At 39.2% G+C, this 15,369-nt stretch overlaps 1 protein-coding gene across 2 annotated transcripts; it reads left to right on the top strand.

The window, feature by feature from the left end:
• The first annotated feature begins 1,166 nt into the window (after positions 1-1,166).
• sppl2 (signal peptide peptidase-like 2) lies at positions 1,167-14,263 on the top strand. 2 transcript variants are annotated; one of them, XR_009926970.1, is made up of 15 exons: positions 1,167-1,255; positions 3,339-3,455; positions 4,333-4,515; positions 4,617-4,706; positions 4,932-5,071; positions 5,827-5,969; positions 6,975-7,071; positions 7,361-7,477; positions 8,879-8,960; positions 9,047-9,121; positions 9,997-10,059; positions 10,223-10,322; positions 10,739-10,816; positions 10,935-11,216; positions 11,901-12,036. XR_009926970.1 is itself a non-coding variant. In XM_062429082.1 (15 exons), the coding sequence occupies exons 1-15, from the start codon at positions 1,208-1,210 to the stop codon at positions 12,081-12,083; spliced, it is 1,677 nt and encodes a 558-aa protein (XP_062285066.1). In that variant the 5' UTR covers positions 1,167-1,207; the 3' UTR covers positions 12,084-14,263. The 2 variants fall into 2 exon arrangements, 1 of the variants encoding a protein (XP_062285066.1); XM_062429082.1 differs by having other exon boundaries at positions 10,935-11,095; positions 11,901-14,263.
• Positions 14,264-15,369: the final 1,106 nt, after the last annotated feature.

Here is a 15,369-nt window from a genome sequence, read left to right as displayed (position 1 = left end):
ATATTGTCAAAACAAAGTGATAATTATACTTCATGTTTATTATTGAGGTCGTACTAAGTGGTGGTGGCATACTGCCAGGGGTGCATTATATTGACTGGTGTTCCTAATGTTATTTGCCACTCCATTAATATACATGAGGGATGGCAAAATATTAGGAACACCAGTCAATATGCTGCATCCTAATACACCACCATCACCCACTACTACCTCAATAATAAACAAAAAGCAGAATTATCACCTTCTTGACAATGTCAACAAAAACTGAAAACGTATTAGTAATAAAAGTAATAAAACAGGCAAAAATGATCCTCAGTGACCCAACACACATCCTCCACTCAGAATATGAACTCCTACCATCAGGTAAACCTTTTAGAGCCAGCAGATATAAAAGTAATTGTTTCATACTCTCATTTGTCCCCTCATCCATAACACTCCTAAACAAACTGCCTCAGTCCTAGCATCCCCTGTGTAGCAGATTTCTTTTATTTTCCTATCCTCATCTTTTCTATTTAAAAAAATATTTGTTATCTTGTATCTTTTAACCTTGTTTTTTTGACCTATTTTAACTAGGACTTATTACCCCCTGCTCTTAGATTGTCATATAGTTTTGTCCATGTTATTGTTTTTACTCTGTTCCTTTGTTGTGCCTTATGTCACATGATCTCGTGCAATATTATTCTGTGCAATATGCTACACTTTGAAGCACTTTGAAGCACTTTTTTTGATTTTGTGTTGTCGTGTCTATTTGTTTTTCTGTGTTTATAATGTATTTGTTGTATATGTGCAGCTGCACCTGGCACTTTTAGCCCAAGACAAATTTCCTTCGGGACAATACAATTAATCTAATCTAATCTTATAAACTTCATGAAAGTAGAATTTAAAGCAGAGCTGTTGTATTTGATTGAATTAGATTACACAGGTTAATAAAAAAACACCAGTGAGTGTGTAACATTGTGCACAGTTGTCAAACATCCAGCTGAAAGTACAAGAGGAAACATATTTTAGAGTGGAAAGGGGGACTATTTGTGACTGACATTAATTGTAACCAATTAGAGGCGTGCTCACTCGGTCATGACGATAGTAGCCAATGAGAAAGCCGTACTGAGAGAAAGTGGGCGTCTCTCTCCGGAACAGCTGGTGGGGGCTTGTGTGAGGGGCTCGAGACGAGCGGTTGGTTGATGGAGGAAACAACAACAAGCTAGGCATCATGAGGGTCCCTGAAACATTGCTCTGGGCCGCTTTTCTCATCCACAAGGTGAGAGAGACCGTGTGTATTTCCTCGAAAACGGTTCCTCTTCGCGTTTATGTCGCTTACGGACACGTGGTGGACAAAAACAGATGCGGTGTTTTTCCTCAGCCGTGTTCCGGGATTTGTATTAGCTCGGATGCTACCACCGTTAGCTTGCAGAGATCACCGTGGGCCCTGGACACACACACACATCACTCACCTCTTTGCGGAGGATATAACACTAACCAAGCACACGTTTAAGGGGAGAAGAAAATGGCAGATACAGTCATGTTAAAATCGTTAAACGTTTGCTAGAGAGCCTGAAAGTTTTGAGAGGAAAATATTTCATAGATGATTTTACTGCCAAATATATTAAAACCAGCTGTGTTAAATAAGAGCTGGACCTGAACGTATCCTCCTCTATGTCCGTATAACCAGGGTTGGGAAATGTAATAGGTAACAGATTACTAGTTAGCCTATTTAAAATATAATAAGTAATGTAACTATTTCAATTACTTCATCAACGTAATGTAACTTATTACATTTGTAATTTTCTAATGAATGTTTTCATCTGTTAGGGTAAGTGTACCTATTAAGCCCACCAAAATCTAACTTCAGGTGTTTTTCATGGATACTGAAATGATTTATAAGGGTGATAATTTCTTATAAAGTGAAATGTATCTCTCATTTGAAAATGTATTCATTAGTTTGTGTAGGTTTTGGAATATAACAAAGATAGTTGAAATAAGTTAAAAGTCTGGTGTGGGCTTATAATTGGTACTGTGACACTATTTAAGCCCACGTCATGATTTATTTAGAAAAATATATATATTTAGTGATTTAAAAAAAAAAAAAAAGCAATATATGCATTTGTAATATATTAATATTAAAAAATGAGGATAAAAACCCTCCTAATTACACATTTTTTCTCAGTAACTGTAACGGATTACAGTTACATTTATTTTAAATTTCGTAACGCTGTTACATGCAACTAGTTACTCCCCAACACTGCGCATAACACTAACGATTAGAAATGTCTTCGCTTTAAAAATAGATAACACAAAACAGGCTTTTAAAAATGTTTTTTGATCTAACATGGGGCGTTGTAGTGTTATTTTTATTAATTGCATAGTTCATATACAGTTAACACTAGGAGCATTTGCACATTCTTGTTTATTATAAGGTTCTTTCTTTCTTTTTCAGTGATTTTATTTGACTCTCATGGACCATTACATCAAGACAAATTCCTTGTTTCTTGGCAATGAACCTGATTCTGATTAACAGTCTTTAGGATCCTTCTTAGTGTGGGTGTCGAGGTTTGACCAGCACCACACAGTGCTGATAGTTTGGAGGAATCAGCTTTTATTGAGCTGCTTTATCAGCTGCTAGTTTACTAGGTCCACTTTGCTAAATCGGATTAAATTTAACACACCAGCCCAGCGATAAACTCCACTCTCATGAAGGTTATAATGTTCAGTTTTGGTCAAATGGATTTAGAGAGGTGTTGATTCAATCTGATGGATGTTTTGGAGGTTTTAATTAATGGTGCTGTTAAATTGTATTGTGTTAGAGGTGTTGATAAAACTTCATCCACCCAGTTTGTATCAGTGGTCTAAACCATTTTCTCACTTTTTTTTTGGCCAAACAACTAATGGATTAATCAATAATGAAAATAATTCTTAGCTGCAGCCCTGAAACAGTGCCTAAAACCACAGTTCATATAATATTCATTATTATACAATGTACACTATTCATTATGGCTGATATGCAAAAAAAAAAATACATCAAACGTAGACACAAAGTAGTTCACTTAATTTAAAATTAGTATAACTCACAGCATGCTCCACTTTTATTGTGTGCAAAAGTTACTCTAAGGAGAGTTTTAAATGTAAAACACTACCTCTATTATATTTATTTATTAGACTTTGATAAGTAGTACATTTGACTATTATTACACTGTTAAAATTTTTTTAAATGCCCAAATCAAATATTGTCATTGCTCCTTTTTCAGCAACATTTTGATAATACACTTGTTACATGAAATCTCTGAGTATGTAATCTATAAACATTTCATGGATGTGTGATTGAGTCATCATTGTCGTGTTCGCAGGTGGTGGGAGAGTACGGCATGGCCCACTTCAGTGACAAGGGCAAAAGCAAAGGAAAGGATTACTGCATCTTCTTCAACTCGCAGTGGGCACGTCTACCTCAGGACCTCAACAAGGCTGTAAGTCACAAGTGAACAAAAAGAGGGGTAACCAATGCATTGCTGCTTGTCTCGTTTAGACACAAGTTAAAAATCAAGTCCAGATTCAAGTCTTAAGAGTCTCAGGTCAAGGTTTAGGTTTCAGTCCAGTCACCAATTTAACGATGATCTTAATAATCTTCAGACCATGTGACCAGAACTAACAAAGATATTAACGCTTATCTTCCCTCGCTTTTTAGTCTCTCTGGATAAAAACAAACTAAACTGTAACATTTTCACAGTCTTACCTTACTTGATTTTGGACAGCACTGAAATATCAACTTGCAACAGAAAGATTATCCACTTTTTATCAGCATTTTGATAAAAACACTTAAAAAATAAGATTCAAAGTGCAACAAACAACGTGGAATGGTAGTGAAATGTAAATGATCAATAAAATCCTTTTCAGGAAGTCTTGTACAGGAGGCTGAAATTTGATCTCCTTTTAGTTCCTTCCTGCTTGCTTTTTGGGCCGACTGCAAACGTTAGAGACCTTCATGACCGATCAGAATGCAATGACTCATAGTAATCTGCTCATGAGGAAAAACATGCAGGGTTTACAGTTTACATTAGAGGCACATTTCAGCACAGGGAAGACATCATTTCATACGTCTATTATCAAGAGCCAAACCACATCACCTATGACTCCAGTCTTTTAGTGGCGAGAGGATCTTTATGACAGAGATGGTCTAGATAATTTCCTCTGACTTGAAAAAATAATACTATCCAGTCTATTAAGAATAAAGCACCAAATAACAGCTGTCACTTGTATATTTATTTCATATTTACACATTGTATGTAACATAATCTCCTCATCCTCTGGTTAACATGGTAACAAAACTTTGCGTGTGTCTTGCAGTCACGTCTGCAAATTTACGACCTCACAACATCGGTCTTGTGCTCACCCTCTGATGTCCCAGAGGGAGGCTTCCCAAATCGTATCCCCATGGTGATGAGGGGCAACTGCACTTTCTATGAAAAGGTCCGACTGGCCCAGATTAATGGTGCCAAGGGCCTGCTCATTGTCAGCAAGGACAGACTGGTAAGCCTGGTAAACTTTATTGCGCATCAAGATTAGATTCATTTTGACACCTAACAAAACAGAGCGCATGTTTATGTTTTTTTAAAATTTTTTTATTACAGACGCCACCAGCAGGAAACAAGACTCAGTATGAGGAGATCGACATCCCCGTAGCTCTGCTCAGCTACTCTGACATGCTGGACATTAGCAAGGTGAAATCCACCAGACACATCTGTAGGGTGTATCAGTTTAATCCTCCTTTTTTCACAGCAGCTATCATTTCAGAAGCAGAAGTGTATATAACTGTCTGTGGTTTAAAGTAAAGCAGGCAAACAAAAAAGTACTAAATGTTAACAGTGATATATGTTTGATTTGGTTTTACAAACAGTTTTCCAGTTTACCCAGACCTCAGCTGATACTGTTTAAAACTTTTCCAGACCTTTGGTAAAGGAAGACTGGTTGCCATGTATGCACCCAATGAGCCGGTGTTGGACTACAACATGGTGATCATCTTCTTGATGGCAGTGGGAACAGTCGCCATCGGAGGTTACTGGGCCGGCAGCAGAGACAGTAAGAAGTAAGTGGATAACGAAGAGATGGAGTTGGAAATGGGTATCCAATGTGGGAAATGACTTCATAGTTTTGAATGCTCAGATCTCTGTGAGTGTAACTTTATATACTGAAATAACTTAAGATAAAGTCATGGTAAGTGCTCGTCATTGATGATGCAGGTTGTAGCTTACAGACTTTGTACTTTCCACTACATCACATAATTACAGAATAAAGTTTCCATCTACCATGCCTTTAGTCCCGACTGCTAAATTTAAGTCAAAGTTAATTTATCAGGGGAGTCATCTCTTGGGGAAGATTTGTCCCAATGTTCTTGGCAGAGATGTCCAGTGTATGTTTGCTCGGGTTTTTCTCTTGGATGACCATGTATGCTTCTCTTTTTCAAACTAAGCAGTGTTCATTGTAGCGCCACAACTGCACTAAAGGGCAGTGTTGTTTATTTGAGGCTGTATAAGTGACTCACTGGCTTAAGCCAATCCAAGCCCGTCTTCTGATAGAGGTGACTAAGGACAACATCAGACGGGGTCTCTGACGCACAGGACCGCAGGGAAAAAACTGACTGCATTTCTCAAGAATATTTAGTTTAATAAGCTTGGCCCAAGCAGATCAGAGTCAGAAAAACTTTGTCTGTTATCAGGCAATGGATGAGTGTGCAGAGGTGTTGATCCATAGTCTGTCGAGTTATGAACATGAATCCCAAGTGATGCAAATAAGACTTGTCATGTCAGCGGGACCTTCTGACTGTCCTTTCTCCTCCTGCAGGCGCTACATGAAGCACAAGAGGGACGACGGTGCAGAGAAGCAGGATGAGGAGACCGTAGATGTCACACCCATCATGATCTGTGTGTTCGTGGTCATGTGCTGCAGCATGCTGGTGCTACTCTACTTTTTCTATGACCGCCTGGGTAAGACGGATACATAAGTTCACGTCACTGCTCTGAACAAACATAATTATGATAAGTTTTGGGGAAAAGGCTATTTGGTCAGAACCGGTGTGACCAATAGATTAATAGCAGTTTCAGTCCTGTTTGCTCAGTGTTTATTGCTGTCATGGAGATGGTTACCCTCAAAATCCAGGGTTAAACTTCTTCTTTCACTCGTTGCAGTCTGGTTTGACTTTGAAGCTTTTGCTCAGAAAAGATGTCATTTCAGAAAACGACTGACAAAGTATTCATTGACTGAAACTTTGGCACAAAACCGGATTGGATGACCGGACTGCTCATAAGGCTGAAATTTTTCTTTGATTTAAAGAATTTTCAAAACTAGATTAACCTATTAGCTGTTTTGGAAACATCACCAAATTTTCTCCCAACACATCCCTTGATATTGGTTTCTAAATAAAGAGAAAGAGAAAGAGAGAAGAAACACAGCTGCAGTATTGACCTTAATTTCATATGTACAATACCTCTGTAAAATGATTGTTGACAAGACTTTGGAGTCTTTGGAGGTGGTATGTCATGTAACACTGCCCACAGTATGTGTCATGTGGACTCAAGCTGTTGGGAATCAGGATTTAGGATCAGAGGACTGTTGATTAAAAGCCCACACAGGCTGAGCAAATTCTGGTTAACAAAGTGAGTTAAAATACCTCTATCTTCCTCCTCTGTAATCTCATTATTGCTCGAAGCGACAGTAGAAACTTGATCCTCATTTCCTGCTCAGCGTTGACTATTACAAGGCTGTAGATGCATGTTACAGATGCGAATGTGCGAAGCAGGACAGCGCTGAAAAAGAGCTTGGATAACATTTCACTGATAAATAAATTAAGACACCGATAGCTGCTTTTAGACTGCTGAACATCTCTGAGAAGCAGCTGTAAATTCACTCCAGCAGCCCATACTGGACAATGTTACAATAATGTGATATGTAACAATATTCACTAATTTCCTGCCTGTTTCTTCACATTTTAGCAATTTGGGTCATAGCCATCTTCTGCCTAGCCTCCTCTGTGGGCCTCTACAGCTGTCTGTGGCCTTTTGTCAGGAGACTCCCGTTCTGCAAGTGCAGGTACGACCGTTGACATCAGTGAGGTGTCATAATGCATGCTGCCAAGATGTCAGTTGTCACCATGCAACTCGCCATGCAGCTGCATACGTTTTGAAAGCTTAGTCTACAAATGTACTCAGTCCTACACCTAACAAACTGCTGCCAGACTGCTAAAAGATCTTTTTATATATACATACCGTATATGCAGACCATTTTCAGACCCTACTGTATATATACCAGTTGTAGCCGGTTTTATTATGAAAATGTCTTCATTGTATTTATTGACATGCAGACCATCTTGTGACCACAGGATCCCAGAGAATAACCTGCCATACTTGCACAAACGGCCGCAGATCCGCATGTTGCTCCTGTCGGCCCTCTGCATCGGTGTAAGCATCACTTGGATGGTGTTTCGCAACGAAGACCAGTGAGTGTGAAGACAAAACTGCGTCAGATCCACATACATGTACACATACACAGTTCAGCTGAAGATCTTTGTGCAGGATGTGTTGTTTACATGTGAATGACTACTTCTACATGCACTAATTATTCCAGTTTTTGCTCTTATTCCGAAAAAGATAATATTCCTACCAACGAAAATTAATATTAGACTAATATTCCTGTTACCTTGCAGAAGGTTTTCATGGTTTCTCTCTGCCCCAGTGGGAACCAGAATCACAAGATCTCAGCAGGCAGTAAAGTAAACCAACAAAACATTAGTGAGCTGCTGATATCAATATGACTGATATAATAGATTTATAGTTACAGGCACATCCAGTACCACGGTTGTCCTCAGTGTTTACTACACTTCTGAATGTTTTTGGTGCATCACACCGTGTCGTCACCATCGGTCCATGGCTCCATGTCAGGAGAGTAACCAATCCCCTTTGTCACAGTTGTAGAGAAGGCATGCTCTGTTTTTCCAGCCCGCACTGGACAGCTCTCCACTCTCCTCTGTCTGCCTTCCTGCTCCAGCATATGTCATTTTGCCTGTGCAGGGGTGCATTACACAACCAGCCCGTCATGCATCTCTGTGACAGCCCTGCAAACCATTGGCTAGTTGATTTGTTTGCAATGCACAGAGCTGATCGTAGACAGGCAAGAAGCCGTGTGTCGCACTGTATACTGCATACAAATAACATCAGCTATACTGTATCCCACACATCTTAACTGGATAATGCGGTTTACATGACCCGTATCAAATTTGAAATATTGCCATCTTGGAATAATAGTGTAAAATTAGTGTGCATGAAAAGGTAGTCAGTGTGTCATGCTGTGACAGAATATCTGTTTACAAAAACAGAAGAGTTAATAGATTATTGTTGTCACACAGAAGCGATCCCGCCATCCTTTTTGTCTGAGTAACTGTGATGTCACAATACATGATTATATAATAGAAAGGAACAAAATGTTGATCCGATAATAACAATATCTTGGGTATGAGTACAGGAATCATTTTAAAGTGAGTTAATCCTGTATCACCGGCAAACTTTTTTGTCTAATATCCTGGAATACATGCATTATCATTGAGGTTTCATGTGCAAAAGTCCTGAAATATTAAAAATGTGAAACTAGATGTAATTTTCACCTAGTTCAGAATTGTTCTTCAAATTTTCTGCATTTAAAAACACTTCATGTACTTCATTGTGGGTGTTGATTGATAACAGATGAAGCGACATAATGGTGACATTGTTCCCTTGGTGTGTGATAACATGTCAGAGGTTCAGTATGTGATGATGATGGTGGTGCTGAGTGTGTGTGTGTGTGTGTGTGTGTGTGTCTGTGTCTGTGTGTGGGCTGACTAACACTCTTGTTACGTGTCCTCCAGGTGGGCGTGGGTGTTACAGGACGCCCTGGGGATCGCCTTCTGTCTCTACATGCTCAAAACAGTCAGACTGCCCACATTTAAGGTGGGTTGGGACTCTCATAGATGTGAACTATAATAAAGTGGAGAATATTTTTTTATAGGTTTTAATTGTGTTTTTTCTCTTTTCAGGCTTGCACTTTACTGCTGGTGGTCCTTTTTGTCTACGATGTTTTCTTTGTATTTATTACACCCTACTTTACAAAGGTATGTTCAAAGGGCTTGTCGTGATAGTTTTGGATCCCTCAGTTAGGCCAGCTGAAACTTCCACGCATCTTCTACTACGTTTAATTCATCAAATATTAGACAAGTTCGAAGAGTCAAAAAGAGTGACACTGACAGAGTTCAATGCTATTATAGATTTACTTTGTATAAAACCATATATAAGCAAACTGAGGCTAGTCCATAGAGCAGGCACTAAAGTCAAAGTCCAAAATACATTTTTACATGCTTTTATACCTTTTCCTCTGTCCCACTAAACTGGGACTTCATCCTTGGGTGCTTTCTTATTTCCATATATCTGGGAATTTTGACACCCAAAAATTGGCAGTCTGCCTAGACTGACCACTAATGTGCCAGTGGGACATTGTCTGTTGTTGGACACCATTATTTACAAGCTAATCCTTAAAGTAACTAATGAAATAATGGAGCATAGCGGAGAGCTTTGATTTTCAACTTCATGCTCAGTGAACCACAGATTATATTCATCTGATTACATCTATCACAAATTGTTGCCCTTTCCTGTTGGTCTGCTTCCAGCAGACATAGAAGTGCTTCAGAAATACTCCCTACATCTCTTTGATGTTGGGAGTTATGGTCATCAGGGTTTCATCAGATTTCTGTGTGGATGTATTATTTTCTGCAGCAAATACTTAGTAAGTATAAAGCACCACGTAGTGTTTCCTTCCTGCTCTTACAGTGACCTCTGACTTATAATGTGCAGAAATACTCGTGTAATGATTACTTATTGTCATATTTGCTTACAGAGTACTTTGAGTGATTATTAAAAATCCTCCCACAGACTTCTGTTTGACTCAGATTAACAGTCTCAGTTTATGTTACTCATGGCCTTTTCTTCACAGAGTGGGGAAAGTATAATGGTGGAGGTAGCGGCTGGTCCCTCTGACTCCTCCACACATGAAAAGGTGAGTTTGTTTTCATATTCTACGACCCCCTGTGTGTTGCGTGGAGTTTAGTCTTATCACCGGAACAAAATACTTTTACTGCTGCTCCTCCAACTCCCAACGCTCCTGTCAATTCGGAGGAAAAGCAGCTGATAAGTAACACTGCTGTTTGTGTCTGCTTCAGCTTCCCATGGTGCTCAAAGTGCCAAGGTTAAACTCCTCTCCCCTGGCTCTGTGTGATCGACCTTTCTCCCTCCTGGGCTTCGGCGATGTCTTAGTACCAGGTAATTAACTGTGTCATGACACCACAAGTAACTCAAACTCCTCAGAGCTCATAATGCGGTCACAACCAGAAATTATTTAACCATCATTGACCACAGTCGCAGAAAAAAATCTAAGTGGTCGCTGTGTCAGCAGAAAACTGCCCGACACTGGATATTTGCTGCTTTATTAGTGCACATTACAAGATTTATTTTCCACAAATTATTGCATGTCTTTTCTGACAATTCTTTTTACTTTACTTTACTTTAATTTCATTTAACTTATCGTGTGTATTAGAAAAATATCCGATCTTATTATCAGTGATATTAAGTGCAGTGAAATCTATTATCTGCTACATTGCCTGAGTGTGATGACACACAGCTGAATACAGAGGCTGTCCTTGTTGATTTGATCGTCTCTTTGTTGTTTTCCTCCTCAGGTCTGCTGGTGGCGTACTGCCACAGGTTTGACATTTTAACACAATCCTCCAGGATCTACTTTGTGGCCTGTACAATCGGTACGTATGTGTGCATGGGGTCTGGGGAGGGTTATAAATGGATGAACAAGAATGACAGGCTGCATGATCTCCGACATGACTGGAGTTTGACTGTCTCTTTATCCTGTTTCGTGTTTAGCTTACGGCATCGGCCTGCTCATCACGTTCGTGGCTCTGGCCATGATGCAAATGGGTCAGCCGGCACTGCTCTACCTGGTGCCTTGCACTCTGCTCACCAGCCTCGCTGTAGCGCTGTGGCGTGGGGAGTTGCCCCAGTTCTGGACTGGAAGTGGATTTGTGGTGAATACCAGTTTGATATGACTGCCTACTGCGGAAGAACAAAAAAAGACTTTAAAAAAAATGCAACAAAAAGAAAAAAAATCTAATGTTAAATATCATGCAGAGTAAAGTAGAATTTCAAGTTGAGTAACCCCTTTAAATTATTCCATCCGTTGCAACTGCCTCTTTCTGTTTTACTGTCCTCCCTCCCATCGCTGCTCCTTGCCCTTTATTTTACTGTGGGTGTGCTCTAGTCTGCTGCTACGGGCTCAGCTGTCTGTGAATGTCACTGCAGGTACTCTATCAGGGCTTGCTACCTAACACTCTACCATTTAAACATCCTGATCCTACTTAAGGTTCTTTTTTTGTTTGTTTTTCCCTGCACACATCAGTGATAGACTAGTAATCATGTAGTGGAGTGGGTAACTATAGTGAGAGCCATCATTGGTGGTGTAGATTAGCTCATGTTATTGGTTAGCATGTGTTTTCTGTGTATTTGGATGAAACTCAAAGACAGTTGTGGGATTGTCTTTTGATGCTTTCCCTTCATTTATGCATATCTAGTATTTTTCTCTCTCTGCATACAGGAATACCTCTGACAACAACGTGAAGCTACTTTTAATTGGGGTTAAACTGTTAAAATTGTTAAAAACACAAGCAAAGACGCCATTTAGTCCTTTTTAGCTTCAAATCTACTTGTGACAGAGGGATGACTGTATATGTTGGTTCTGTTTGTTTTCTCTTCAGCTCTTGTTAACTTTAATGTTTGTTTTCAGTCTGATATAATTAAGTCTCATATAGTTTTTTGTTTTTTTGTCCCTTGCAGCCTGCCATAGCACTTGCACCCATCAACTGTACACAAACGGCAGCACCACAGACACAGCGGCCCTCAACCAAACCGGAGCCACAAACCACAGAAGCCACCAATCAGAGCGGAGACTCGCCCCGGCGCTCACCTCAGGAAACGCCCTCAGCTGAGAAACAGGACGAGGAAAACAAATCCAACTGAAAGGACTTCTTGTACGGCATTTCCCCATTTCATTTCATGTTTTATTTGTTGTAAAGTGTTTTTTTCTACATTCTGTTTCAGTCGATGGACATTTTTAAGTAGGGACATTAATGTGCACTTGGTTGTGAAGGGAAGAGTAGAGGAGATCTGCGCTCTACATGGCTGGCTCAGCAGGGCACCGGGATCAGACTCACGAAGTTGAAGCACTGAAACTGAAAAGGTTACACACTAAAAGTATAAAACCTGCACAGGAGCCTCCAAACACTCGTCTACTAACATCCAATCTGAACCACCTGTAAAGGGAATGAAAAGCCAAATCTGAAAACTACAAACACTAACTACTCCCACTACTTCCAATGGGAGGCTTTTTAAAAGCCCTGAAGGCCCGATCACACCAGCATTTAAGACAACAGTAAAATAAATTCATTTAAATGGAATCGCTGTACTCAAAATTCGCTCGTGGGTGGTGAAGTAAATCTGTGCAACTTTTTTGCATTAAGTTGAACTTTGATGTCCTCTGATGTGCAAATTTGCAGCGTCGGCCAATAGCTAACCATCTTGACTGTGTCCTTTTGTGACCTTTAGTGAGAATAGCGTGTCAATGTGGAGGAGTTATTGTAACTCATTAGCTGTGTTGCATCCTCCATGTTTATTTAACCACTTCTGTCAGAGTATAAACTGCTCCACAGTTTATATTCCAGAGGAAGAATGGTTGACAGAAAGTTATGAAACAGATAAATATGTTTCAACTGTATGAATATACTTTACCATTGGCTTATTTCTTATCTCAGTAACTCTTTGAGTGAAATATTTAGTCCCAAAATGTCAGAGTAGACTAAACAAACCAGAAACTCAGTGAGCGACTGGGTCTGACTGATATGTCACCAGCTGGCTAACTCTTCAGCTACAGTAGTTTACCAACTAGCTCAAGTATTTCCTTTGTCACCAAGCTTCCAAAAAACATATTTCACAAAGACTCACTACCTTATTTTGTTGTGCCACTTTCTGGTGTGACTGGGCCTTGGGTTTCAGTATGCTTGAAACAATCTTGCTTTTAAATAATGTGTTGAACGACCGCGTTTAAAGGCAAAAAATGGTTTCATTGCTGTTCTTAATGCTTGAAGAAAGAGTGAAAAGCCTGATGTCATAGAGGGGATGATACACACACACGCTGCACCTTATACACTAAATTCAGATGTCTGAAAGGGGTGTGTGTGTGTGTGTGTGTGTGGGGGGTGTGTGTGTTTGTACACACACAAACTACAAAAGAAGCCGTTTTATATTTTGACACTGGTGTTAAAGTACAGCAGTGATGGTTTCATACCCTTTAAAATGCGGTGCTATCACGGTTGTTGACTGAGCCAAACCTATTACATATTTTTGTTTTTTTAAACTGAAGCATTTGTTGACATTGTCCCTTCTTTTTGTTATTTTTTAAAACATTTTTTGCATGCTATGATTTTGATTTCACCCTCATATAAAAAAACTGGTGTATAATCTATAGTACATACTTTTTATTGGTGGAGCAACAGTTAAAACTCGGGCCTCCTTTCAGTTATTCATATTGTCTTAAGAAATAGTATTGGCCTTACTGTGTTCATGTTGAGAGTCGACTGTGTCACGTATGGAATATTACAAGTACTGTACTTCAAAGAAATGCTGAAGTTTGTATGAGCCGAGGATCGACTGACCGGTGTGACCAATGTTCATAGATTAGTTTATATGAAGCATTTGCACAATATTTTTATTTTATTTTATGGACTGACAGACGTCGTTTGGTTCATGTCTGTTAATGTTCAAGATTTAAAGACACGGACGCCGAGGTATCAATATATCAAATAATCCTGCTTTAGTTTTCCATTCCTGACCTGAGGGTGTCATCTTCAACATCACTCTGTATATCAGCATAGATATATTTCTTATTCAGTTACAATGCCTATTCACCATTTCAGCATTTCTATGTAAGAATTGAATCAAAAAGTGAAAAAACCAACATATTTGCTAAGGGGTCAGAGGTCAAATGGGTATAACTCAGTTATCTGGATGTGTGCCCTTGCTGATTCGACAGCAGTGTTTTCCAGGACACGAGAGTATTCATTCACCAATACAATTTGTTGTCACCAAGTGGTTTTTAATGCCTCTGTTGAGGACTACGTATAATAAAGAAACATTGTATTTAAGATTTTGTGTATTTCTTTCATTAAGTATCTGTTTTAAGTTTCTTTACTGCGTCACTTTAAGATGCTGCCCCGTGTCAGATGTGAATGTGTCTTTTCATCGTGGTCCTCCAGCTGTTAAAAAGGTCCGCTCCTGTTCAGACTCTGCAGATCAACAGCCGTCTGACAAAGAGCCTCTTGTCACTTCGGCTCAGTCACTCGAGCTGGAGGTCTGTTTGAGTTTCTGTTTATTCTGAATCACTTATCTGATTAAGTAACACGACGTCTGGTGGCTCCGTTTGCACAAAGGGCCGTACAGCAGCCTAAATGTATTATTATTATCAGCAGGGTTTCTTTATGGTTGATGTGTTGTAGCCACTGCTAACTGATATTTTATTATATCCACAATCTGCTCAACTTTTCTAGTACATTACATCTAGTACAATACATTAAAATAATAAGGTGTATTCTATATTTCTGGCAGGGTGGAGTATTAACTGACAACAATATGACACAGACTGATAAAACGTCCGAGGCGGCATGTCCCACCATATCTATTTGAAGTCCAGATGAAACAGCATTTCTAAGTAAAACAGGACAGACAGGCGGGAGATAACGGTGTGAGGAAAAGTAAATGTGTCATAATGAATCTCAGCTCTGAGCCGCTAAAAGTTTAAAATTAATTGATTGGTGGATGTCATGATAATATTAGTTGAAAACATTAAGATGTTTAAAGTATAACTTCACCCCCAGTCTGAGCCTAACTGCACCTACTGCTTAATTTTGAAAAATGCTAAAAAAAAAAGTAGGCTGGGAGGGGAGTGGATGTATGAGGCAGGAGGAGTTGCTCAGTGACATCCCCTGGCCAGAAAATACTACTACTACTATTACTAATAATACTACTAATAATAAAAATGATAATGATCATGATACTTCTAATAATAATGATGATAATAATAATAATAATAATGATGACATAGCAGGCATTAAAATAGTAATACAAATAATTTTGAAAGATATTGATTTGACTCATTTGGACAGCAGAAACATCAAATTAAAGACATGTTGGCAGAGAGCAGTGGATTTTGTGCCCTATTACGTATACTGTAAGTGCATTGTAAAGGGATCTC

This window comes from Scomber scombrus, chromosome 11, assembly GCF_963691925.1.
Source record: "Scomber scombrus chromosome 11, fScoSco1.1, whole genome shotgun sequence".
In the NCBI taxonomy this organism is placed as follows: Eukaryota; Metazoa; Chordata; class Actinopteri; order Scombriformes; family Scombridae; genus Scomber; species Scomber scombrus.
This window is presented reverse-complemented; position numbering and strand designations above follow the sequence as displayed.